Source organism: Leopardus geoffroyi, chromosome E2, assembly GCF_018350155.1.
Source record: "Leopardus geoffroyi isolate Oge1 chromosome E2, O.geoffroyi_Oge1_pat1.0, whole genome shotgun sequence".
NCBI lineage: Eukaryota > Metazoa > Chordata > Mammalia > Carnivora > Felidae > Leopardus > Leopardus geoffroyi.
In genome coordinates, this window is record NC_059335.1 from 13369970 (window position 1) to 13396653 (window position 26684).

The 26684-nt window shown below is 55.3% G+C and overlaps 1 protein-coding gene and 2 long non-coding RNA genes across 9 annotated transcripts in view; 2 read left to right on the forward strand and 1 right to left on the reverse strand.

The window, feature by feature from the left end:
- Positions 1-960: 960 nt before the first annotated feature.
- On the forward strand, positions 961-7088 carry LOC123578905. The gene is made up of 3 exons (XR_006702556.1): positions 961-1715; positions 3331-3620; positions 6743-7088. It is a non-coding gene; the product is annotated as an uncharacterized LOC123578905 (long non-coding RNA).
- LIPE (lipase E, hormone sensitive type) lies at positions 6716-25252 on the reverse strand. Of its 6 annotated transcripts, none has more exons than XM_045442216.1 (10): positions 24144-25252; positions 15244-15779; positions 13032-13122; positions 12764-12909; positions 12375-12560; positions 11910-12204; positions 10883-11110; positions 10492-10668; positions 7807-8225; positions 6716-7386 (listed from the first exon to the last, which is right to left on the reverse strand). In XM_045442216.1, exons 1-10 carry the CDS (start codon positions 25063-25065, stop codon positions 7147-7149), a joined length of 3240 nt encoding a protein of 1079 aa, XP_045298172.1. In that variant the 5' UTR covers positions 25066-25252; the 3' UTR covers positions 6716-7146. The 6 variants fall into 6 exon arrangements, with proteins under 6 accessions (XP_045298172.1, XP_045298175.1, XP_045298174.1 ...); XM_045442219.1 differs by lacking the exon at positions 24144-25252 and adding an exon at positions 22027-22617; XM_045442218.1 differs by lacking the exon at positions 24144-25252 and adding an exon at positions 17082-17210.
- The window catches only part of LOC123578908, an 89156-nt gene continuing 85258 nt past the window's right edge, over positions 22787-26684 (forward strand). For both annotated transcript variants that reach the window (XR_006702560.1, XR_006702561.1), the window contains exon 1: positions 22787-23735. This is a non-coding gene — a long non-coding RNA (uncharacterized LOC123578908). The remainder of the gene's footprint in view (positions 23736-26684) is intronic.

Here is a 26684-nt window from a genome sequence, read left to right on the forward strand (position 1 = left end):
CATCTTCAGGCCCCCCCGCAAGGAGGCAGCCAGAGGGCCCCATCCCCCAACTGTCCAGACCATGGGCTGCAGGTGATTCAGGGTCAGTCATCTCTGAGGACCCCAGGCCTCCCAGGATGACAACCTGAGTTGTCCTCAAGTCTCCTCTTCCACTCTGACACAGCGTGGGGGCTGCAATTAGACAGCAACTCACTAAGATGAGGAAATCGGGTGGGGAAGTTGTGAGGTGGCCTGTTTAGGGGTGAGGAGGAGGGTGGGAGCAGGAACAGAGGCCTGGGGGCTGACGAGAGACCATGGTGGTCTCCAGGGACCTGGCCTGCATCCCCTCAATGGAGTCACCAGAAAAATATAGGACACCCAGTTAAATTTGAATTTCAGGCAAACAACAACAACAACAACAAGAATTTTTTTTTTTTTTTAGCATAAGTATGTTCCATGCAATATTTGGGATATACTTATACTAGAAAAGGTATTTGTTGTTCATCTGAAATTCACATTCAACTGGGTGTCCTGTATTTTTATCTGCTAAATCTGGAACCCTGCCTTCAAAGACAGAGGAGAGGAATCCAAGTCCCTGGCCCTTCTTTTTCCAGAACCCAGGATCCCAGGCACCCAGCCCTCCCTCCTCAGGACCTGAGAGTCCAGGTTCCGGTTCCCCTCTTGTTCTCCCCTAAAATCCATATTGGGGGCACCAAGCCCCTATTCCCTCAGAGCCCAGGAGTCCAGGCTCCCAGCCCCTTTCTCTCCAGCATCCAAGCGACCAGGTCAGGTCTGGGTCCAGTTGCCCAATGTGGGTTTCATAAGGCGGGTGATGCCATCCATGGCCCTGGAGGAACCAGTCAGGCAGAGCGGACAAGTGAGGTTGCCCCCTCTTCCCATCCTATTCCTGCTGCTTCCTCGAGGGCCAGCCCAGGGGGCTGGGAGCAGAACGGGAGGGACTCAGTGGAGTTCAGGGTGGGATACGGTGTCTGGGTTTGGGTGTGGCGTGTGCCTCTCTTTCTGGGTGTTGTGTGTCTTTGGGGGTTGTGACGATGTCTCAGTGTGCTCTGGGGCGTGACACGAGAGGGGGTCTTTTCTATTTGTGTGTCTATATTGTCCTTCTATGGTTCTACCCACTGTCCATCTTGTTCAGGTGTGGTCAGTTGTCATGGTTCTCCAATCCTGACTGGATGAAGGCAGGAGTTCTTTATTGAATGGATTGTGTGATGGATTCTAGAGCCAGAAAACCCGAGTTCAAATTCTGACAGCCTCTTCCTGCCTTCAGCAAATCACTAAGCTTCCCGGGACCTCCATTTGTCCATCTGCAAAATGAGCTGTTGCAAATAAAGTGGTTGAGAGGACTGGACGAGTTACCTCGTGCAAAGTGCTTAGAATTGTGCCTCGCACACAGGAAGCATTTTGTGTTTATTCTGGTGATGATGGTGAGGTGCTGTTCTAGTCTCTGGAGATATTGGAGTCACGGAGTAGGAAATGAAACCACGTCTGCATCTGCTCGTGGGCCTGGTAGGGACTGAGTGAGTGGCCTCTCGGTGGCTGGATGGGCGTGTAACTGCATACCTGGGGTGTCTGTTTTGCATGTGAAATAGAATATTTCTGTGTTGTTAGTAAGGGTGATTGATTGTGTGCTTATGTTTATGTTTGTGTTTGTAGGTGACTCTGCGTGGTGCCTGTGATTCTCTGACTGTGTGGGTGCAAATGAAGGTCACACTGAGCAGGTATTGAGGGCACATGTTTGGTGTGATCTTGCATTTCTGACTCTGAGGTGCCAGGATGTGTCTGTGTCTGTATTTGGGGTGTTGAGAACCCCTCTTCCAGCTATTCCTTTCCATGTCCCACAGGTGACCCTGGGAGGGTGACTCCTCCCAAAATGAGCCTCAGTTTCTTCTTATTAGGGATGGGCGGGAGGGCTCAGTGGCCTCCGAAGAAATGCCTATGTGAAAGGGAAGGTGGGAGGAGATGGGCGAGGCCAGGGAGAGGCTGAGAAACATGATGGGGATAGAGATGGCCAGGATGGGGACAGCGGAAGAGCTGCACAGAGAGATGTTTGTCCATCCATTCGAGGGGCATTCGCTGAGCTCCTGCAATGTGCCAAGACCTCTGGTGGGCATTGGTTCAAGGTCTGAGGGAAAGCAGAGAGAGCCAGAGAGATGAAGACCTACCAAGAAAGCTTTTGGCCCCAGGGTGGCCCACCTGTGTCCACGGTGGGCTTAGTAACAGTTCTGAGTGATGGAGACACAGTGGTGGAGAGGGACCGAGAGGACCCTGCCCCTCCCCTGTCCTTCCTGAGGCCTCATCTGTCCAGATGAAAGAACAGAGGCCATGGGGGGAAAGTCCCCTCCCAGACTGGGGGCACCCCCATGAATCATTTTCTTATCCTCTCCTAATAGGATAATGACACACCTGCCCCTTCCTAATCACTATTTTTGACCCCAACTGGGCCCAACGCCCACAGTGAGAAGGGTTAGACAAGTCTGGTATTTTGGAATCAGGAGAGGAAGTGCCTGAAAGTCCTAGTCCTTGGTCCTTCCAATCCCAGAACCTAGGAGTCCTAGGCCCCAGCCCCCTCCCCCCAGGAATCCTTGCTCTTAGCCCCTCTCCTTTGTTTGCTGTCTACCTTTTCTAATCTCTGTGGGCCTGTCTTTTATCTCTTTGTCTATTAATCTCCATGTGTGTTTTGTGTCTCTCCTGTTTCTTTACATCTGCATCTTGATTCCTCCTCACTGGGCATCAATTTTCTCACTTGTAAAATGGGGATTATAGTAATAATAATCTGATCTCTTAGAACTGTAACGAGAAAGACAGGAGATAATTATATAAAATGCTTTGCATAGAACCGGAGTCACAGTGAACCCCATACAAGAGAGCTCTATTATAATTATTGTTTTCAATATTTTAATCTCTCTTGGTATCTATGTTTTTCTCCTCCCACTCTGGGTTCCCTTTTAGGGGATGTGGAAAAGCCCTATTGAGGCCAGAGCTTCCCCCAAGCCTCCTCCTCTTCATCTCTCTTCTAAGCCCTACTTCAAGACCCACAACTCTTGCCTGGGGACAAGGCCTGGCTCCAATCCCGTAGATAGCCACGTAAGATCCTGAACCCCAAATCTGTCATCCCTGGGCAGGCCCGTGACTCTTTGGGTGTACCCGTCCCTACACCCCGACCGTTCAGGTTCCCAGCTCCCTCCTCCCTCAAGATTCAACCATTCCGAAGTCTAGGTTCTTCAGACCTTCCTCCCTCCGACGCCGGTGCACGTGGCCAGAAACCACATTCTGGGCCCTTTTGCAATCCACCACGCCCTCAGCTACCACCGCTCTGCGTTTTTTCCCCCCGAGGCGGGCCTGACTTGAAGGACGCTAGCTGTGATAAGCCCTCCTTGACGTCAATCACCATCCTCCAGCCAGTAGACGCTCCGCCTTCTACCTCCCTGGGCCACTCAAGGCACGTTCCGCGGCAGGCGGGACCCACAGCCTAAATCCGACAGCGATAGGCTCTGGGAGACGCCAGTCTCCGCGAGTCTCTGCCAGTCTGCCAATAGGACGGGCAGCTGCGGGGTGGGATTCCCACGGCGCACCGCAGAGGCTGGAACTGCTCGCGAGGGAAACAGGTTCGGCGTGTCCAGTCGGTAAGCCCTTTCCAGCACGCCCAGTATTGGGGTTCTGGACATAGTTCGGAAGGGAAACGGGGAGGCTTTGTGGGGTTCGAAGCGGAAGGGGCAGCTTAGCTGGCATTTTGCCTCACCGTGCATTTTGCCTTGTTGGAGAAACTGAGTCCGGGATGCACAGCCCCATTCATCTCTCCGTTCCATTCCTCACGCCCTAAACCTGATTCTCATCTGCTCCTACCCGGCCGGCACACGCATCCGTGTGTCTTTCCTGCCGTCATTCTCCCACTGATTTCCAGTTTCCTCCTATTGCCACTCACTCACTCGCTCATCACACACTCAGCCACCTATTACTTAAACACTTCCTGAGGTTTCCAGGGTGCCGGGCCTTATGCTGGGCGATGGTGGTGACCAAGATGAGTCAGGCCCAGGCCCTGCCCTCAAGGATCCCCTGTCGGATGGGAGGACAGACACGTTGATGGGCAGGGTGTGCCAGAGGTGGGAGAATCCAGGCGTCTCTTTTGGCTTTGCTGGATCCGGAAGAGGTTTCCAGAGGAGGGGACATTGGCACTGGATCTTGGAGGAACAGGAAGTGTCAAGCAAAGGTGAAGGGCGTGTGGGAGGGTGTTTCAGCACAAGCAAAAAAAGGGAGGCATGCAGGAGTATTACTATGTGTAGGTGCCCAAGAAGAAGGCCTGTCAGGTCCATGTTGTGGTGGGGTAACTGTAAGACTGGAAGCGGATGAAGAAGGCTAACCTCAGCGGCTTAGACTTTGTCCTGGGGTGGGGTGGTAGTGGGGAGCCATGGAAGGATTTAGAGCAGGGGAAGACCAGGTCAGAGCTGGAGCCAGAAATGGAGAAAGGAGATTGGAAGCCAGTAGCCCACAAGGTGGCTTGGGCAGGGACCTAGGCAGGAGAGGATGAGGCCAGAGGCTGAAGGCATAAGGCCAAGATTCAGGAGGCAGAAACTACAGAATATGGGGCTTGATGGGCTATGGGACAAGGGGGTGTCCAGGACAAGAACCAGAGTTCTGACCTGGGGTATACAGGGGGACGATGGAGCCATTCCTGACATGGGGACAGGAAACAGGAGCAGGTTGGTGGGTGGAAAGCTGTTTTGGGAGAGATGAACAAGGGGTCCTGTGAGCTCAGCAGGGGGAACAGGACCTTCAGGGAGAACTCTGGGCTATGGCTCCCTCCCCCATCATAGAAGTCACTTACTGGGTGAATGAGGGCCTCCGAGGTTAGGGTCCCCCTGTGCCCATCCTCTTAGGAAATTTTGTGTGTGTGTGCTTCTGCATTTTCAGTCTCTCCCTCTCTCCCTCTCTCCCTTCCTTCCTTCCTTCCTTCCTTCCTTCCTTCCTTCCTTCCTTCCTTCCCTGGAAGCATTAAAAACATGTTCTATCATCTCTAAATACACACACACACACACACACACACACACCTATATCAAGCTCCCTTGAATTACTGCTCATCCCTTTTACAGCTGAAGACTTACGGTACCCACTGGCTAAATCTCTTACCTTCCACTCCCTCCTGAGCCCTCCATGTCTGGCTGCCTACATCCCATGGCCTTGCTCTGGACAAGGTCACCAAGGACCCTCCTCCCTGCTGAGGCATGATGATACTTCCATCCTCATCTGACTCAGACCACTCCCTCCCACCCCAAATCCCCTTTGCTATACATCCTGTTTCCTGGTTAGCCTCTTTCCTTTCTGGCTGCTCCTTAGAACCTCCAGGACTCACCTTTTATTGCCTACCCCTTTACTGGGGACCATGCTCATCAGGGCTCTCTCTGTCCTGGCCCTCTGCTCATCCCACCTATCCACTCTTCCCAGAAAGGTTCTAGTTCCTCAGTTCCTGCCAGAAGTGAGCACCCAGCCCGCTCTCCTGCCTCCTGCTGCCTCCTGGATGTCCCCCCCGCCCCCCCCACCAATTGTCGCACAAAGACCTTTTGATCTCTCCTTGTGCAAAACAGCTCTCAGTACCCGCCCCTCTCCCCCACTCCCCTTGTACATACCTGAGCCTCTTCCCAGTAAAGACACAGTTTTACTGTCCATCTGCTCCCTGGCTAGGTCCAAGTGCTATCTTCATCCCCTTGCTCTCTTGTAACATCTGTTCTACCCTCAATAAGTCCTTTTCAGCCTCAGTTATGGCTCTTACTCCTACTCCCTACTCTCATGGCCTCTGCCCCAGCTCGTGCCTTTTCTTCCTTGTCCTCAGCCTCCTCTGCCTCCAGGGTCCCAGTCTTGTCCTTTTTAGTCCATCCCCCAATGTCCCAGCAGGCTCTTCCAGTGCCTTAGCTGATCCTGTCCCTCCCTTGCTCAAAGCCCTTTTGTGACTTCTACTGCCCTCCAGTTAGTCCAGATTGTACTCCAGGCCCTTCAAAGATCTGCTCTTGCTGACAACCCCGAGCCTCTCAGGCCACTCCCTACTTTGCACCCAACCTTCTGGCCAGGCAGAGGCTTTGGTAACTGCCCCTTGGCTCTCATAACTTTGCGTGATTCTTCTGCATAGCAAACTTGTGCTCACCCTTTAAGGTCAAGGTCAAATCACCTCCTCTCTGAAGCCCTCCTTGTCCGCCACAGATGGAGCCTGTGTGGACTGTGACAGCCTGTGTCTGTGTTTCTCTGCCTACCCTCCCTGAGTCCCTTGAGGGCAGGCCCTGGATAGAAATCATTTCTGTTCCAAATCTAGGGCCTACAAAAGGACAAGGCCTCAGGGTCTTAGTTGAGGGACTGAGTGACTGTCATAGCTGGGCAGGGCTTGGGCTTCCAGTTTTGGGGATGACTGGTTTGTTTCTGGTAGCCTGTTCTATTTGCTGCAGTTCTCTAGGGAGTTTCGGTTTTCTTTTCGTGGTGGGTGCTGAGACAGGGTTTGTAAAGGGGAGTCACTGAGAACCCAGAGCCCTCTGGCACACCACCTGGACTGAGTCTGAAGGGGAGGTGGGTCCGTGCTTATAGCGTCCGATCCCTCTGCACCCGAGAATCCAGGCCCTTCCTCAGGACCCAGACGTTGGGTACCCAGCTTTCTACTGCCAGGTTTCTCGGTTCCCAGCAGCAGCATCTGATGCTGCCCCCTGGTGGGCGACACCCGACTATTTGCAAGAGGCCAAACTAATTAAATACATTTTTATTTACAAAGGAACAAAACCAAACCGACGGGCGAGGTAGGGCCAGGCCCCCCGCCCTGCGTCGGTCACAGCAGCAGTAGAAGGCAATGATGGAGTGCAGCTCTGGCTGTCTACGGAGACTGGTTTGTGTGCTCCCTCCCCCGCCCCCCTGGCCAGGGTCTCAGCTTGCGGCCCCGCCTCCCCCCTCCCCCCCCACAAGTCGTCCCCCCACCTTAAGGCACAGCTTGCCCCTCCCGCCCACCCCCCACCCGGAGGGAGGGCCGGATGGGCCAGAAGCCCCTCGCGGGGGTCCCCGCCGCCTAACGGGGGGCGGGGGGTAAGGGGGATATTTACCACGGAGGCCGGCTTAGATGGAAACAAGAGGCCTTTAGTGTCGCCCCCCGCAACCCTATCTTCCCGCGCGGCCGGCTCTGGCTCAGACCCGCGGCTCGGTGGGTGTGGCGGGCGCGGCGGGCGCGGCGGGCTGAGTGAGGATGAGACGGATGCGTTCCACGCACAGCGCCGCGGCCTGCCGCGTTTCCCGGCACAGCGCCGCCAGGCTCAGGAAGCCGTGCGGCAGGTCCTCCACCACGCACAGGGTCACGGGCTTGCCCAGGCCGCGCAGCCGCCGCGCGAACATGACCGAGTCGTCCAGCATGGGGTCCAGCGCGCACGCCTGTGGGGCACAGCAAGGGGCAGAGGAACGAGGGGAGGAGCCAGGAGACGGGAGGGAGGCGGGGAATGGGAGAATGAGCTGCTGCCCAGCTTCTCCCTTCCCCTAGAGACACCCCCTCTCTTCCCCTTACTCAGCTGCCCCTAGGCGCTCCACAAGATCGCGAGAAGGAATGGCAGCCTTGACTCCCTTTCAGCCCTCCCGTCGTCAGGCATGCCCTCCTGGTGGCACACCTCTCCCTTCAGATGTCAGGCAGCTTTTCCCCTCCCGCTGCTCCAGGTCTCTCCTCCCCAGGTGCACCTGCGCACACCTGCCCCTCTTCCCCGCTCCCCTCCCGGGTCTCTCCTCCCCGAGTGCTCCTGCACCCACCTGCCACGCCCCCCCTCCCCCCCACCGGGCACACAGTCCCCATGTGGCGCTCACCACAATGTGCACGGGCGGCAGGCTCTGTAGCATGCTGTCAGGTGCCAGCAGCGGCGACATGAAAGGGTTCTTGACGATGGGTGAGGAGTAGATGGGCATCCGAGTGGGGCCCTGGCTGGTGCGCCTGGGGTGGAAACCCTCAGGGAAGTTGGCAAGCACGCCCTGGCCTCTGTCCTTGGCCCTCAGCTCACCTGGTGCTTTAGCGTCTTTGCGTGCATCAGGGCCAGGTAAGAAGTTGACATTGGAGGGCATGGAGGGGCCCAGTGTCTCTGCAGACAGTGACAGCTCAGGACTGCCCGATGTGTCAGAGTTGCCCTTTAGGCTCAGGTCATGTAGTGTCAGGCTCTTGAAGGAGTCCGTGCCCAGCGGGCCCTCGGGCTGGGCCAGTGCTGCCTCAGACACACTGCGCCGCATTGGTTCTGCAAGAGGGGCAGGGTCAGGTGGCCAGCGGGGCCATGCGTATCAGCCCGGCTCTGTGGGCTGCGTGTGTGAGTGGCTGGCAGGGAAGATCACGGGAAGGGCAGCGGCCTCTGGAGGAGGAGCCGCATCCTAGGGCAGTGGAGGCCTAGTGTTCCCCCACACTCCCTCCTTGGGGGATGGGTAGGGAGCCCCAGACGTCCCAAGCTGCAACTCCAAGGGGGAGGTGAAAGGAGTCACGTGGTTGTGGAGGTGGAGGTGTGTGTGGTGACTGGGAAGGTTAAATGCAAGTCAGTTTACCTCTGGGAGCCTCAGTTTCCTCTTCTGTACAAAGAGGCAATAAAAATAGTCCTCGCCTGTAGGGCACCTGGGTGGCTCAGTCAGTTAAGTGACTGACTCTTGGTTTCGGCTCAGGTCATGATCACACGGTTGGTGAGATCGAGCCCCATGTGGGGCTCTGCACTGATAGCAGATCAGATTCTCTCTCTCCCTCTCTCCTTTCTCACTCTCTCTCTCAAAATAAATAAACTTAAAAAAAAAGAGCAAAAATAGTCTTGACCTACTAGGAGGCAGTAAAGACTCAGTGGGATGAGGCACTGCTCCCCGCTGGGAGGTCCTGCTGTATCATGTTTTATTACTAGGCCTGGTGCCTGGTTCCAACCACCTCCCTGATCCCAGCATGAGGCCCAGCCAACTTGTTAGAGCCACTCAACGTGGAGGCCGTGAGCAGATCAAAATAGAGTAGTGAGCAGGCCCACGTGACTTGAAAGGAGGCCGTGTTCACGAGGAGCTAAAGAGAGTCTTGGGAGCCTGTTCAGTTCCCAGGGATCCCACACCTATAGCCGTGTAGATCTGCTCCCCACAATTCCTTTATGTCCTTTAGTTTTACCCCTTCCTTTTGAATGGCCAGGCTAGCAAGTGCCCAGATGATGCCGAGGTGCGTTTCAACCCACGTGGTACGCCCCACCTTGGCCTCAACTCCATTAACTTGAGGATATCCATGCTGCTTGCCCCTAGGGCCGGGACCCTGCATTTTTCAGGTTTCTATTTTGTTTTATTTTTTGTCTTTATAAATCCATGAAGGCACAATGTGAGATGATATAAGAATGACTGCATAAGAATCTGTGACCCGGGGGGGGCGGGGGGGGGTCACTGGAACAGAACTACTGGCCAGAGTCACAGGGGACAGCCTGTCAGGGGTGCTGGGCTCTTCTAGGAGCACCTACTGTGTGTCAGGTTTGGGCTGGGAGCTTGGCACAAACCGGTGCGCGAAGTCCCTACAACAACCTCATGAGGCAGGTACTCTTGTGCCTCATTTCACGGAGAAGCAAAGAAAGGCTCACAGTGGACCTCGCCCCGGTCACCCAGGTCACCTAGCAAGCAGCGAGCTCCCACTACAGCAGCTTGCTAGGCTGGTGCTTGTCCCTCTAGGGCCTGCACTTGTCTCCTTTACCCTACCAGGAAAGCCTCAGGGTTCAGTGGTCCCAGATCTCTTTTGTTTTTGTGTGTATTTATTTGCATCCATTTGAGTATCCTAAAATTTAAAAGGTTAAAGTAAAACACATTCAATTGGAATACTTTTCTGAATAGGAATGGTATCTACTTTCGAATCTGCGCTCTCTGTTATTCAGAAAATACTGTTGGTTTGCTGGAGATAGAAAATGAGTTGGCTATACTTTAAAATCATTAAAATGTTTAAACAAAAAAATGGTGGGAAAAAATAGATCCTTGGATGGAAGTGAGTTTTGGCTGCCTGAGGATCCTGCCATGCACTCAAGGCTGGGAACCTCTGCTGATCTCCCCACCCCACGCTCCTAGGCCAGCCCCTGGAGCGAGGTATTACCCCCATGTGTCTCTGTTAAAAGTCTGGAAAGAATCTAGGAAGGCTGGATTCCCAGCTCAAGGCCCAAGCGATTTGAGTGGCATTCTCTGGATTGAAAATCAGCACATGTGGCAGGCCTTCTGAGTCATTTCCCAGTGTTCTTTTCTGGGATGGACTGTTTGGAAAGCTAAATGCTATAGTTCTCGGGAGTTCTGAGATAACCTGGTAGACCAGAAGTCCTAGAAATTCTAGGATGTGGACCATCATGGAAAATCAAGGCTTTGTGGTAGTTGCCAGGGATAAATAGGGAGTTAGAGCCAGAAGGTGATCTCTGCTTCCCTGAGCACCCCAGGACACAGCCCCTTTCCTCCCCTAGGACTTTTGGTGTGCCAGGCTGCCCCTGCTGCCCACCCTGAATGTGTGTGTGAGGGGAGGGCTTTACTCACCTGCCATGGGCACTGAGTTCGTGTGGGACTTGTGCCCACTCAGGTCCAGGAAGGAGTGGAGCCATGAGGAGGCACCCAGGCGGAGGTCTCGGAAGAGCAGGGCTGTGTCCCGCTGCACCAGCCCCATCATGCCCAGCGCTTTCTGGTTCGGGTCGGAGTGGTCCTCTATCTCTCCACCTGTGGAGTATATGCGGGGGGCTGAGGCCTAGTCTCAACACCCGGAACTTGAGGCATCTCTGCCCCCAGGGACCCAAGAATATCTGATGGCTTCAGTAGGGACAAGGAGACTCAGATTTCCTCTCTTCAGCCCCAGGACACTGGGCTCTAGCCCCTGTCCCTGTAGGATCCAAGCAGCCCTCCAGCCCCCCAGCTCTGTGGGTAGTGGCCTTACCAGCATAGGCGCTGACACACTTGGTGAGCACACTGAGGGGCAGCAGGGGGTCCATGAGGCTCAGAAGGCGGGAGGGAGAGGCGGTAGATTGTAGCATTGTGGCCGGGTAAGCTGCCATGATGCCATCTGGCACCCGCACCCCGAAGGCTGCTGCCCTCAGGGACATGGTAAAGCAGAGGTTCCCACCTGCGCTGTCCCCTGCGAGGCATATCCGCTCCCCTGTTGAGCCTGGGTTGGAGAGGGCTTGGTCAGCCTGGCAGGGAGGAACTCAAGCTCTGAGCCAGGAGCACTGGACTGTCAGAAGTGGGGTATGGCGGCCCCAACCCCAGAGTCTAGCCAACTGCAATTTTAGAGATTGGTAAACTGAGGCGCGGATTTGGGGGGATAGTGGACAGGGGATCAGGTGGACTGAGATGTGGATATCGGGAAGCTCTGTGAAGCTTAAGAGGCTGGAGGTCAGAAGCAAGGAGGCCAGATGCTGGGAAAGGGGAGACCAAAGGCCCATTTAGGACAGGGGTGCAGCTGAGGCCTGGAGATGGAAGGGCAGGGTTCAGCTGACCGTGCAAAAGAGCCACATCCCTGTGCCCTGGGGCATGACCCCACCCTGCCTGGTACCTCTGAAGATGTCAGAAGCAGGAGGTCAGAGGAATGGAAGAATGGGCTGGAGCAAAGGCTAGGAGGCTGGCAGCGCAGGACAGGGGGGTGGAGAAACAGCAGGAGAAGAGAGAAGATCAGAGGTGATGGAGAAGTGGGGGGTGGGGTGGGGTGTCAGGGCTGGAAGCAGGGAGCAGGAAGCAGAAGGAGGAAGTGGTTAAGATGGAGGGTCTGGGGAGCAGTGGGGCAGGAGGGGGGCGAACAGGTAGCAGGAGTAGGAGGGTGGTAGCAGGTAGGAGAGGGGAGGCAGGGGTGCAAGTCTGAGGCCTGGGCACATACATGGCCCACTTTCTACGCAGTGTGGGGTGGGGGCTGCAGCAGGCTGGGGTGGGAGCAGGGACAGGGGTGAGTGCAGTGAGGGGCTGGGGCTCACCGAGGAGGGCGCAGTGCTTGACAGCCCAGCAGTAAGCATAGAAGCACTCCTCCAGTGCCCGGGGGAAGGGGGCCTCGGGGGCCAGGGAGTAGTCGATGGAGAGGATGGGGGTGCCCAGCTCCTGGGCCCAACTCTTGAGGTAGGGCTCGTGGGATTTGGAAGTCTGGGCCACGAAGCCGCCGCCATGGATGTGCACCACCAGGGACTGTGAACGGGGAGCCTGCTGGGGGCGTGGCCGCAGCTCCAGGCTCCGGGGACCCTCGGACTTCACCAGGCTGCTGAGCTCCTCGCTGTCCTGGGGGGTGAGGGAGGAGGATGTGGGTAAGGCTGGGGCGGCCCATCTAGGCCTCACCCACCAAGGGGGTGTGCTCAGAGAAACAGGATGGGGGGCAGGTGTAAGCAGTGAAAGGTGGGAGGGCATCTGGGGAGGGGGCTGCCTGTGCTCCTTGGCTCTGTATCTCCTACCTGTCCTTCACGTAGGTCATAGGAGATGAGCCTGACAAGGACCGGCCCTGGGCCCGTGTGCGCCAGCGGGGGTGAGATGGTGACTGTGAGCTTGGGGTCAGCAGTCAGCGGCATTTCAAAGGCCTCTGGTGGCAGACTGAGCAGGCGGCTTACTCTCACGGTGGTGGATGTCATGTTCGCTAGAGACTGGCGGGAGGAGACAGGAGGGGCACTGGGGAGAAGCTGCTTGCAGGGGTTCCTCTCATGCCTCCCCTCTGATCCCCACCCTCATCCCATCCTTTCCATCACATCACATCCCAGGCTTAGAGCCCTGCAGAGGCCTGATGTGACCTGGGATGGGTCTCTGGGCCCCAGTGTGCCCGTGTGCCCATCTTATAACAGGTGCTCACCGAGAGCACCTCTATTTCAGTGATGTTCCAGAAGGCTTTCCAGAAGTGCACATCTAGGTTCTGTATGATCCGCTCAAACTCAGCCCCGCGTAGCTCTGGGTCGATGGCGAAGCGGCCGCTGGTGAAGAGGGAGCTGGCTGTCACACCTAGGGGTTGGGAGAGGTGTCAGGGAGCCTGGCGGGAAGGGGGCAGTTAGGGGTAGAAGTGGAAGCAGGAGGAGGGACAGGGAGGGAGGTGAGGCTGCAGGCAGGGTCCGGCCAGGACTCACCAAGGCCTGTTTCCTTGCGCTTATAGTGCTCCCCGAAGGACACCAGCCCGATGGAGATGGTCTGCAGGAATGGCCGGATGGCGGGTGTGAACTGTGGAGAGATGCCGCTGTGTCACCCACTGCCCAGGAGGGACCGGAGGCAGGCAGGAGTGAGGGGCAGAGACGTGGTGTGGGGGGAGACGTCGTCATTCAACACACATTTAGTGAGCTCCAGTACTGCTCTAGGTGCCTTCACGGAGCTGATGTCAAAGAGAAGGCTGACAATAAGCAAATAAAGGCATATGTTTTATGATGTTATGTTTAATGACTAATGCTTTGAAAAGACAGTAGGTGGAGGGGACATGGAGTGATGACTAGGGTATCTAGGAGGGCACTTAGACGGGTATCTAGGAGGGCACTTGAGAAGGGATCCAGAGGAAGTGAGGGAATGCTGTTCCCTGCAGGGGACACGGCAAGTGCAAAGGCTCTGAGGCTGTCTGTGCTTGGCGTGGATAACACGTGTCGCTGGAGCAGAGTGAACCAGGGGAGAGGGGCAGTGGCTGAGGTCAGAGAAGCAAAGGGGGCTCACTTAGGGCTTAAGGAATTTGTATTTATTCCAGATGTGGGTGGAGCCATAGAGGGCTGGGAGTAAGGTGATGCAGGGATTTCCTGAAAGTCAGCAAGGACACAGAGGAGGCCAGGCAGATGGGAACCAGTTCCTGGGCAGCAGGAAGACAGACAGGAGATGGTCAGAGACAGAAAGGGCCAGAGATCTTGAGGCAGAAAGACAGCCAAATGGAGAATGCGTCTGAGAGAGGAGCTGGGCAGCCAAGACAAGATGGGGGTGGGGGTGGCTGGGTACAAGATCAGAGGGAAAAAAGCCACAGGAAGCTGGGCAAGGGGCCAGCAGGGTTCTTTTGTTCATTTAACAAATATTGGCCTATATCCTACTGTGTGCTAAGTACTTGAACAGGAGCTGAACAAGAGCCACACAGGAGGCCTCTGTTCTGCTGGGCTGACATTTTACAGGGGGGGAGCTGTCCTGCAGCACAGCAGCTGGGCCCTCAGAGAATAGCTGTCAGGCATGACCTTGCCCCTGGCCAGGGGCCCAGTGGGCCAGAGGGCACAGTGGTGCCTGGCCATTGTGGCTGGAATGCTGGCTTGTGTGGCCCCAGGGCTTCTCTCCTGTGACTCCAAGGTCCCGGCTGGGACACAGGGAGGAGCCAGCTGGCTCAGCTGGGCTGATCAATATTTGTGGGGTCAGTTTAGGTGAAAGGAATTTCCCAGGAACACCCAGGCCGGGTTGGTGAGGACAGGCCGCTCTGTGGGGAAGCGTGGAAAGGTGGGGTGGGATGAAGGCTGAGGGTCGGCCAAGATCAGCTGGGGAGTTGCAGGGTTGGGGGAGGCACAGAGAGGATCTGAAGGATCTGGAGGCTGAGGGACCCTGTACTGACCTCACACAGTAGCAAGTTGTTCTTGAGCCCCAAGGACCCCCAATTCTCAGTCCCCAAACTACTTTTCCTATGAGTCTAAAGGCCCCCAGGCTGCCTTCCTGTCAGTGCAGAGATGAGTGGTATCTCCCTGGGGGTGGTTGGGGTGGGCAGAGGGTGGGAGAAGACCTGGGAGTTAGGGCCCTGGTTCAGGGAGGAGAGATCTTCCTTGCTGTCACCAACTTAGATGTGCTCCTCGGCCTTCCCTGTGGCCTGAAAATCCTGATTCTACAGCTCCTTAGGTGAGCCAAAAAGCCCAGGCCAACCCGGGTCCAGCTGAACAGCTGTGACGAGGGCCCCTTGAGCCTCTGTACAATGGGAGCTAGCGTGCTTCCTCCTTCCTGCCCCAGCCTCCAGTGGGGATGACTGAACAGGGTGTGCTCTTATAAATAGGCCTTTGAGAACATTATTAACTACCTTTCTAAGGAGTCTCAAATGATTTCAGGGGCCAGATAGGTCATAGAAAAGAGTGAACGAATCTCCTGAGTTTGGGACAATAGAGAGCAGTGGGGATCCTGGTGCAAAAAGCTATGTGAGTTAAAGATTTCTTACCGCACGGTGGAATTGGCCCGGGGGCCACAAGTTTGAGACCCCCAGTGCCGTTGTCCGAGCCCTAGACAGGGTCCCCATTCTGAATCTACTATTTCCAGAACCCAATAATACTGACCACTGTGGGTATCGAACTATGCCATTGGGCCAGGTCAGGGGCCTGTGGGCCCAGAGGAACAGGGCAGGGAGCTCACCTGGAAGCCCAGGCAGCGGCCATAGAAGCAGCCCTTATGCAGAGTGACGTACTCGCGCAGGAAGTCAGCAGTGAGCCCCTCGTCGCCCTCAAAGAAGAGTCCCCCGGGCTGGTTGGTGGCCAGCAGGTGCTGGGCATAGTAGGCTAGGGCCCGGAGCTGGGTGAGGGCAGCCAGGTAGGCCTCGAGTTCTGCTAGGTTGTGGCTGGTGCGGAAGAAGATGCTGCGGCGGTTGGAGGCCACGTAGCGCGATTTGTGTAGCAGGTGCGCCAGGCAGCAGCGGGCTGTGTGCACCAGGCTCCGGTACCCATTGGCTGGCGTCTCTGCGTCCAGGTCAAAGAGGTGCGCCACGCTCAGTAGGCGGCCCAGGGCTGGCTCCAGCCCCAGCGCCTGCTCCCGGATGCCCGCAAAGACTCCCGACAGCCGTCTTGCTGTTTCCCCAGGGCCCTGGCTCGAGAAGAAGGCCATGTTGTCTTCCGCCAGAGTCACCAGCGACTGTGTCATCGTGTGCAGGTCCATGCTGTGCGTGAGCCGTGAGGCTGTGGGCCAGTTGGGAGGCCCGATTAGGCAGGGCTGGACCACCCCTCCTCCCTCGGACCCAAGGGTGGAGTCGGGGGCCCCATTCCCTTCTTTTTCAGGCCCCCTTCCCGCCTCCTTCTCAGGCCCCAGGCATCACCCATAGACCCTTCCCTTCCACCAGTATTTGAGAGAGCTCAGCCCTCTGTCCCCCCATCTACCTGGTGGTGTCCCAGGACCTTGGTCTCAAGCCCAATTCTCTTCCTGAACCCAGTTCATAATTCTAGCCTTACCTGTAGCTGAGGAGTCACTCCTGCCCCCTCCTGGTGCCTCAAGTCTGGCTGTGGAACCCCCTCCAAACTTAGCTGCCTCTCTGTTCCTCTGTGGGATATCCACAACTTGGTCCCGCTCCTCCCCAGCTGGGTCCCCTGGCCTCCAGTCCTCTCCACTTGGCTTAGATTTCATGGGCCAACCCCACTCCCCTGCCTGGAACAGCAGTACTCACCGCTGCCATTAGCTTTGGGCCCACTCTGTGCCAGGCCTGCTCTTACTTTCTGTGTGTGTGTGGTCATTTAGTGCTTGTTAACCCTGAGACCCAGACTGCCTCCATTTGCATTTCAAGTATTATTGGTAGCATCCCCATTTTACCAAGAAACTGAGACTCAGAGGTGTTCAGTAAGGAGCTGAAGCTTGCATCGAAAGTGGCAGCGCAGAATTCAAACCCAGATCTCTGGGTGGAGGGCCTTTACTTACACTGGTCTCCTTCCCAGGGCTCTGGAGGCTGGGCCTTTAGTTATGGCCCTCAAAAACTTGCCCTGGCGCCTGGTGGCTCAGTCGGTTAAGCATCCGACTTCAGCTCAGGTCAGGATCTCCAAGTGTATGAGTTTGAGCCCAGCATCGGGCTCTGTGCTGACAGCTCGGAGCCTGGAGCCGGCTTCAGATTCTATGTCTCCCTCCTCTCTGCCCCTCCCCTGCTTGCACTCTGTCTCTCTCTCTCTCAAAATAAATAAATGTTTAAAAAAATAAGAAAAAAACCCGAACCTTGCCCTGGACTAGGTCCGACTCCCCACACTTCAGGATCCCTGGTGATTTTCCCTCTGGGACCCCTGTACTGTCACTCAGGCCCTGGACAACTACTTTTGTCCCCTTTGGTGGAAATGGTGCCCTCTGCTCCAGAGATTTCCTTCCTGAAGCCCACTCAGCACCTTGCCTGGCTTCTGGGTGGATGGCCCCCTCCGCTCCCAGAAGAAGGTGTCTCCCCTCCATTCCAGGCCCTGGAGTTTTACGGTGGCCATTCCTGTCTCTCAGCAGGAGGGTACACTCACCCCTCCCAGACCTCTTCTGAGCTCCCCCAGGCTGAGCTGCCGGCTGGGCCCCACGGACTGTGGCTAGTGCCAGTAGCTGCCTGGGGCGATAAACTGGGGAGAGGCCAAGCCTTCCTAGGGTGTGGCCACTTGCTCCACCTCCCATCCAGAAGGGACAGTGAGACCACGTGCTGTAAACACAGCAGGGAGCCCAACTCCCTGTCCCCTCTGCTTGTTCCCAGGCCCAGCTCAAATGGGAGTCCTTGTCCCAGGCTCCTCTGCCTTGGAGACCAGGAGTCCAGGCCCCAGCCCCTCCTCCCTTGGACCCAGGAGTCCACACACCCAACCCCCTCAACAGTTAGAAACTGAGTTATCTAGCTTGTCAACCCTCTTCTCTCTTAGGAGCCAGGAGTTTTTGCCACAGTCCTGAACAAGCTGACCCCTCTCACCCAGCCAGGCTGCCCTCCCTCTCCCCAGGGTGGATTCAGGGAGCAAAGGCCCAGTGATCTCAGCAACCACCCCCCAGGCTGGCCCTGGCACAGCCGGCCCTGGCACAGCCGGCCCCGGCTGCTGGGGGGAGATATAGGGTAGCCGGCTCTGCCTGGCACTCCGGAGAGGACAAAAGCCGATTAAGGGCAGTGCCAAGCTCAGCTGGGGGTTCTGCGCTATAGGTCCTACTGTGTGGTGTTCCATACCTGCCACTTCCCCTTCACAGGCCATTCTGCTGTGACTGTCATTCCTACCTCACGTATGGGAGGCTGAGGCTCCAAGAAATACTTTACCTATCTTATTTCCTGTGCTCCTTGCCTGGCCAGCTCTTTCCGACCCTTCAGGCCTCAGCTTGCCACATCCTCAAAGAGGACGTTCCTCCCCAACTACGATACACGCCCCCATCATTACTTTCTGCCATCATACCTGTTTTTCTGCCTAGGATTTACACATTTGCAATTATACATGTTTGTTTACTCATGTTTGTTGTTTGTCTCCCCCCAGGCAAGAACCAGACTTCACAGAGCTGTGAAGCTTATATTGTAGAGGTGGAACTCTTTAGAAAAAAAAATAGAAAATCACAAACACAAACTTAGATAGAGGGCTCTGAAGGGGTCTGCACAAACGAGAGGCCTTGAGGCCTCAGTGACACTTGCTTGGATGTAGGTGAACCCTGGGTCTCTCTTCCTTGATTATCATCCCCACTGGGGCAGGGGATGGCCCCAGGGCTCATCATGGGGGTCTGGTGCATAGTAGGGAAGAAAGTCAAAGTGGGGGCAGAAGCAGGTGAATGGGAGCTTGGGAGAGGACCACCCTTCCCCAGGGCAGACAAACAGATGGACAGAGGCCTCTGGAGATGGTTCTAAGCTTGGTGGCCAGGTGAGCGGGGATGAGCCTCGATGAGCGGTGGGGAGAAGGCTGAGTCCCAGGCCCTCTGGACTTCAGGGCCCTGCCCTTTGCCCCATTCTAGGCAGCTCCCTGGGGGCTAAGCTGGGTGGAACCAGGAGGACGGGATGTTGAGGTTGCCAGAAACTCGCCAAGAATCTCAGGCAGAGGGCACTGGGGCAGAGGCAGGGGCACATGGCCTGCCTGTGGGTACCGACTGGGTCAGAAGTAGGACTGAGGAGTTCTGCTGCCTGGGCGCCAGCCCTTTGCCCCAAAGAACCACAGGACAGCTGGACCCAGCCTGGATTTGGGCCCCCAGGGACTGAGCAGCGGTGAGAAGCGTGGTAGAGAAGGAAGCTCGGGGAGGATGGAAGAGGAGGGGCCAGGTCTGAGGCCTGGATGGGGCAAGGGCTTCTGGAGGGGAGAGGCCTGCAGGGCACATGCTGGGTTGGGGGGCAGCAAGTATAGCCTGACCGCTGTGTGCCAGGCACGGTTCTCCGTGTGCTTTTCAGGAAGTGACACATTTCATTCTCTGTACAACCCGTGGTGTAGGGACCATTATAGCCCCTTTACGGCAGATGAGAAAACAGAGATGCAGAGAAGGCCATGACCGCCCACAGTCACAGGGCCAGCAAAGATGGCTCAGCTTGTCTCTGCAGAGTGTGTGTTTCTCCTCTCTGTCGTGTCTCGGCTGGCCACCTTCTGGGTGGTCAGGTGTGAGTGTGTCTTTGAGGCTCAGACAGATGCACATATGTATGTCCATACACGTATGTCATGCTTAGGGTTTGCCTGGCCTATGTTCGTGGATGGGCACGATGTGTTGATGTTTTTCCCAGTCTGTGTGTTTTTATGTTTCTCAGTATGTCTGAAGGCATGTTTGTATGTATGTGTCATGGCCCATGTTTCTTGGCCCCAGAGTTTATCTGTGTCTGCATTTTTCTTGGCCTGTGGGATTGCATGGGCAAGTGTCTGTATATGTATGGACGTATATACTCATATTTGTGTGCGTCCTGGTGTGTGTGTGTGTGTGTGTGTGTGTGTGTGTGTGTGGCCACTTCCCACTCCTATCCAATGCATCACGAAGTCCTGTCCACTCTGCCCCTCTAGAAACCTCTGGAATCTAGCCTTTCTCCCACCTTCATGGACCTCTCATCTAGATGTTTGTAACAAGTCTTTATGTGTCTCTGATTTTGCCCTCTTCAGTCTCTTCTCCACATAGCATCCAGAGGATCTTTCTAGGACTTCAATCTGGGCACATACTCCTAACCTTGCAACACCCCCACCCTTGCTGTCAGGATAAAGCCCCAAATCCTGGACACAGCCTCCCAAACCAGGTGCCATCTGGGCCCTCTGCCCACCCAGCCCCCACTTCCTCCCTCCCTTGCTGAGCTCTCTCTGTGCTGTAATGAGCCACTTCATTGGGCCTCAAGGTCTCTGCCTGTGCTGTCCCCTTGGCCTCCCTGCCCCTCTTGCCCGCAGTCAACACTTCTCATCCTTGGGTCCAATGTCACCTTCCTGGGAAGCCTCCCTCTCACATTTTCTCAGCACTTTCCCTCTTGTATTTGCCACAGTTTATAATTATATATGATTTGTGGGATTATTTGATTAACGTCTGCGTCCCCAGCTCAAATGTGAGTCTGTCCTCACCACTGAGAGCCCAGGCCTGACATAAGTAAACATTCAGTGAATGTCTGTTGAATGAATCTATGTGATTGGAGCTTTTGGGGTCCATAATCAAGGTTGGGGCACGGAGCAGTTTTGAGTTCGCACACCCCTGCCCTCAGGAAGCTGGGCTGGCCATCCCTCTGCCTCACTGGCCAGATAAGGAAGCCCAGGTGACCTTGCTTCTTCAGAGTCTCAGTTTTGTCACCTCAGAAATGGGGTGATCATAATGACACTAGAACCATTGATTACTGGCAAGATCAAACTGATGACTAGGATTGCTCCAGCCAGCCTGGATGCCCTCAGGGCGGGGGCGGGGTCTGATTCATCCTACTGAGGCCTGGCACCAGGGCAGAGCCTCAGGAAATGACAGGTGACTCTCAGGGCTTGTGGAATGAGCCTTTGTGGGAATAAGGGCCTTTGGGTTTGTGAGTAGGACTGGCTCAGCCCTGTGCAAGGTGCCCTACCCAGGAGGATTCTGACTCCTCACAACAACCCTCAAGGCAGCACGATTATTATTATCCCAGTGTTACAGTTCACACATTCCTTCACTTCAATAAATATTTCAGTGCCTCTGTGACTGGGATATCAGGCTATGAAAGTGCGGGTAAACAAGGCAGGTACAGTCCCCCTCTTAGGGAACTCACCGTGTAATGGGGAGTAACAGTGATAATAACCTCCACCTCTCATGCACGCTTGCCGTGTGCCAGTGCCAAATGTGCCACCCTCATTCAAACCTCACAACCGCCCTTACCAGTCAGGGAGTCCTATCACTGTGTCCATTTTATAAAATGGACAGAAAGTTGAAACAGAAAGAGGAAGCCTGTTGCCCAGCACCACAGTTTAGGACTCCAGGAACCAAGCCTCCAAAGCCCATGTTCTTAACTTTGGTCTGTACTGCCTCTGGGCACACCATCCTGCTTGTGAGGCTATGTCTGGCATTGTGACAGTGAATGCCCTCAGGTCCCAATCTGAGCTCCTAGCCTGTCTGAGTCTGTGCAGGTGTGTGCTTGTGTAGCCAACTCTAGTCCTGTCCTTGGTTAATGATGTAGCCTAGGGGCAGTTGGGGTCTCCAGGCTTTGGGGCTATGTCAGTTTCTTCCCTTCACAGGAACTTCCCCTAGGTCCTCATTCGGATTCACAAATACTCATAACCTAGCAAGGACTTAATGTGTGCCCCTGCCTGAGGCTTTCAGCATCTCTGTTGGTCTGTCAGTCTTTCTCCAGCTTGCTGAGATCTGTAAATAATGTGACACCTCAGGAACCTAGTTGACAGCCCTCCTTTCTTTGTCCCAGGGAGGGTGTGGCAGTCTGAAGTCTACCCGGGGACCCCTAGTCCTAGAAGGAGTGGCGGTCAGGAAGTTAGGCCCCAGTGGTGCTGGGCTGAAGCAGGTGGGCTGACAAGGAATGGGTGCACCGATTGAATGAAGGATGTCAGGATGGACTGTTTTGAGCTGTACTGGTCCTGGGTCATTTCCCACTATCGGGCACCCCTTCCTCCTACCTTTCCCGGACTCACCCCTAAACTTCCTCTTTGGGCAACAGTTTCTAAGCGTCTCCATTATCCTCTCATGAGTGCTGGGGACCTGAAAATAGGCGCTTGAACCATTCCCTGGTAGGAAACACTGAGGCCAGGTCACACAGCGAGTACGGAGCCAGACCGGGAACCCTGGTCTAGGAGATCGCATTCTGGACACTCTTCCCAAGACGGTACTGGGGCGTCCGGTAGTCTTTATGCTGAGGGTAATATTCAGCTCCCACATCACCCATTTTCACGATGGATCATCCCCGCACCCCCTCGCAGGGCGGCAGTGGGCCAGCCCACGGGCTCCCCCACTTCTTGGGACAGTGGGTCAGTCCACTCAGTCCCCAGTTTCCTCGCAGGAGGTCCAAGGTTCCTTCTGTTCTGCAGCCGGCCCCCGCGCGCTCACCTTTGTTTTTGCCTTTTCGCCACCGCCGGCGGCTACGACTCTTGGACTCGTCTTTGGCCCTCTTCGAGGCCGGGGCCCCAGCCGCCCTGGAGGGCCCCGTTCCCCAAACTGACTCCATCAATTTTCCGTCGTCCCCGCGTTGGGGCCGCTTCCAGCCGCCAGGCCCCGCCCCGAGTGCCAATCCTTGCCGCACACCACCACCGGGCCCCCATACCACCCAATCCTGGGCTTGGTCCCCTCTGGGTCCCGCCCTCTGAGCAATCGGGGCCTCACTCCACAGCCGGGTCCCACCCTCAACCTCTGGGGCCTAAAGCCTGGCCCCGCCCCTTCACGCGCTTTAAAGGGCCCGTGACCAACGAAAATGCAGCCCTAGAGGCGGCGAAAAGTGTCCTTCGGGCAAGACTAGTTGGGAGAACTGCGGGAGTACACCCCAGAAGGGAAGCTCCGATCTTCTCTCGTGCTGGTTCGCAGCCTCGCTTCCTCACTCACCTTCCCACGTAGGGATCCCCTAGAACGCGACCCGGCCCACCTGCTGGAGGGGGAAAGCGGGGCGCCGCAGAGCCTCCGCCTGGCGGGGCGGGGCCGGCCAGGTCCCCTGGCAATTCAAAGCCGGGGCGGGGCGCCAGCACTGGAGGCGTGGCTCTGCCTGTGAGCCGTTTGAGAAGGAAGCCCCGCCTTCTTCCTGCCCCCCTGTCTCCTATTGCTCTTTTTCTGGGGGTTTTCTCTACCTTCTCCCTCTTCCAGAGAACGGAAGGGCGGGGGGAAGAGAATGCTCGGCGCCTGCGTACTAGCCGGAAGCCGCTGACGGGCCCGCCGCAAGCGGCGGTAGAGGGCCCCACGCGTGCCTGGGGAATGGCGGGAAACCGAAGAGGCTCGAGGCTCGGGCATGCGCACACAGTCAACTGCCTACCGGGTGCGCGAGAAGCCCCCTTGTCTTGTGTGGGGAGGGCGTCCCGAGACTGGGTTCTCGAGCCTAGAGAAACAGCTCTTCATTCTCAGCGACAGAAAAAGCAGACCTCAAACCCTCCCTTTCCATCCTGCTCCTCCTCCTCTCCCTCCTAGAGCATAGGACCAGCTGTGGCCCTGAGAGACACCCTCTTCTCAGCCCTCAGAGAGACGGTCCAGCCATTCCAGGAGGGATAGACCTCTGGGCTGAGGCCACCATGGCCGGCCCTTCGGGACTACTTGGCCCTCACGGGAGCCCCCAGCTTCTGGATTGGGGCTGCACGGCCTCCCCTCAGGCTGCTTCAACAAGTAGCCCCTCATTCCATGGATGAGACTCGCCTGCCCGTTCCGGCCTGACCGGATCGGGGCCTGAGCGCCGAGGAGCTGGAACCCCCTCTGCCCCACCCCAGGGGCACGGCCGCCTGCGTCAGAGGAGGGGGCAGTGATGGCGGCCGGCGGAGCCTGGGGCCCAGCCGCCTCCGATACGGCTCCACGCAACTCTCCCTTCATCCAGCCTTAACCTTGCCCGGGACTTCGGCAGACCGCGCAGCCCCTCTCCCACGGCCCAGTTCCTCTCCCACGGCACCCTTCCTGAGAACATAACCTCCAGGCCATCGAGCCCAGCTGAACTCAGCCTCTCGGGGTGAGGGGGACGGCCTGGCAGAGGAGCGGGTGCCTTCCTGCCCGCCCGTGGCCGACCTGGAGAGCTCAAATATAGCCGAGGCAGGTATTTTCCACCTAGTGCGCATGGAAAGGCCACGGGGGTAAGTGTCCATGTGCGGCACGGTGTGGCGGGGGCCTAAGGGCTGTGTTTGGGCACCGATGGCTGAATACTGGCAGGTAGGCGGCTTCTCCATTTCCTGGCCCCTGGCCCAGAGCCCTGTCCCGCTTGTGTCTCATTTCCTCCCAAATCGTCCTTGGAGAGGTAGCCTAGTGCGGGGGAAGAAGTCACACCCTGGCGTTGCCACTCCCCATCTGCCCGCCTCCTGCAAGGGCCTTTGCATCTCCACGCCTGAGCTTCCTCATCTATCAGGTGGGGCTCTTGATCTTTGTCTGGAGGGACTGTTGAGGGATCCCCTGAGCCAACTGGACATACTGGGGGTCCTTAGTTACTCCTGACTGAATGAATGACCATCCCTGGGAGGCTCTGGTTCCTCCGGCCTCAAACTCACCTGTGTCCCTGGGATTCTGGCTGGTGGTTTTCTTCCCGTGTGCTGCTTTCCCACCATATCCTGATGCTACTTCATGCTTCCCCTTGAAGGACAGCTTTGTTCCCAGGGCCACTGTTCTACTCCTTTTGGCTGGTAGATTGCTCTGTACTGGAGACCCCAAATCTGATTCTAAGTCAGAATCAGTGACGCAGTCAAAAAATGTCCTCCATTCTGAGGCTGGTTGCTGTGTGGATAGTTGGTGCAGTTTTGATAGAAATCTCCAGTCGGTTGAAGATCTCTCTTGGGATCTGGCCCCTTGGGCTGGATCTGTTTGCTGGGCTGTAGGGTCTGACTGTTCTGGTCTCTCTTGGGGTATAGATTCAGTCTGGGCAGGTGATTCATTTTTGGGTCCAGGTGTAGGCTGGGCTGGAGGTGTTGATCCAGCTTCTTGTTGCTCTGGAGGTTGCTCTACTGGACCAGGTACTGGCTCGGCTACATTTGCCCCTCTCAATTCTGCCTCCTGTTGAGTTTCAGATTCTTTCTGTGGCCCAGGTCCTTGTGAGGCAGCTTGCTGTTGAGTGAAGGGCACCCTGTGAATGCAAGGTGACTGCTGTGGTGCAGGTTCCTGTGGGGCAAGCAGTTCCTGCCACAAAGCAGAATTTTGTTGGATGCTAGGTCTGTGCTGCTCTTCAGCTTCACGTTGGGCAAGGGGCCCTTGCTGAGTGAGGGGTCTTTGCTGTGGAGCAGGGTCCTGTTGAGTATTGGGTTCCTGATGAGTCTTAGGTTCTGGCTGGGCTGTGGCTGTCACTTTTGGCCCAGGTTCTGTCTGGGTGATAGGTGTCTGGGGTGGCTTAGGCTCCCAGTCAGGACTAGATACTGACTTAGAACCTGGCTTTACTGTTGTTATTTCCCTCTCGGGAGATGTTGATTTCCCAGGTTTCATCCTTCTGGCCCCTCCGCCCCCCAGGCCTCCTTTGTTACAGATTCCTCATTGATTCCTCATGATGGCATCTCCCTTTGGATCCCACTCCTTCGTCCTGGCATCCCTGGTCTTCCTTTTTAAGGCAGTTGGCAAGTGGCACTGCTGACCTCCACTCCTGTGCCAAGTGATGCACTTCTGTGCCTCTTGCTGTGGGAGGAGCGATTAGGAACAGGGGGAGGATGTGTGCCCAGTACTCTCCTACCAGAGGGGAGGGGCTTGCCCTCTTGTGTCATAAATAGGACCCCGCCCCACTTACCACTCAGTTAAAATGTTTTTTTCTCTTAAGGCAAGTATCCCAACTTAGTCTTTTGTTTTAACTCAGATGACAGAAGCCAGATTCTGGATGAGTGCTTTTTTTTCTTTTCCCTTACACTTCTGATGTTTCAGGAAAGGGTCATGGGGGAGACACTCATGCCGTTGTAATAATCTTTTCCTCTTTCTTCGTTCTTTAAAATGGCTGCCAGTTTAACATCCTGTGTTACTGCTTTGATCAGTTCATTCCCATATTAAAAAAAAATGATGTCCTCCCATTTTTACAGTTTGAAGCCCATTTCAGTGGCATTTGAGATCTTCCACACCATGTCTCTAGCTTTGAACTATGGCTATGCGTATATGTTTTCTGTACTAGACTGGAAACTCACAGGGTAAAATGACCATTAATGCTGCTGCTGATGATAAGAATAATCATAAATATTAAAGGCATTCTGTGTGCTGGGAAACTGTGCAAGGGTTGTTTTTCTTGTTTAATCTGTATTATCTTTTGTAAGATCGTGTCTGATTTGTTGCCATACCTGCCTTTTTTATAATTTTTTATTTTTTTAATTATTTATTATTATTTTTTTTTGAAAAAATAAATAATTTTTTATTAATTTGACAATTTGGTTATTTTTCTTTTCCCCAGTACTTCTGCTTTGGTTTCTCCTATGGATAATAATAACTTCTATACTTTATTTACCTGGAGAGGTCTATTGAAACTTTGAAGTCTTTTTTTTTTTCAATATATGAAATTTATTGTCAAATTAGTTTCCATACAACACCCAGTGCTCATCCCAAAAGGTGACCTCCTCAATACCCATCACCCACCCTCCCTGCCCTCCCACCCCCCATCAACCCTCAGTTTGTTCTCAGTTTTTAAGAGTCTCTTATGCTTTGGCTCTCTCCCACTCTAACCTCTTTTTTTTTTTTCTTCTCCTCCCCCATGGGTTTCTGTTAAGTTTCTCAGGATCCACATAAGAGTGAAACCATATGGTATCTGTCTTTCTCTGTATGGCTTATTTCACTTAGCATAACACTCTCCAGTTCCATCCACGTTGCTACAAAGGGTCATATTTCATTCTTTCTCATTGCCACGTAGTACTCCATTGTGTATATAAACCACAATTTCTTTATCCATTCATCAGTTGATGGACATTTAGGCTCTTTCCATAATTTGGCTATTGTTGAGAGTGCTACTATAAACATTGGGGTACAAGCGCCCCTATGCATCAGTACTCCTGTATCTCTTGGGTAAATTCCTAGCAGTGCTACTGCTGGGTCATAGGGTAGGTCTATTTTTAATTTTTTGAGGAACCTCCACACTG

Coding starts and splice junctions, on each gene's coding strand:
- LIPE (XM_045442216.1), bottom strand. CDS start 25,065: ATGAAACCTGGGAAATCAACATCTCCCGAGAGGGAAATAACAACAGTA. Junction 13,123..15,243: donor GCCGCTGCCTGGGCTTCCAG/GTGAGCTCCCTG, acceptor ATCTCTCCACAG/TTCACACCCGCCATCCGGCC. Junction 12,561..12,763: donor CTGAAATAGAGGTGCTCTCG/GTGAGCACCTGT, acceptor TCCTCCCGCCAG/TCTCTAGCGAACATGACATC.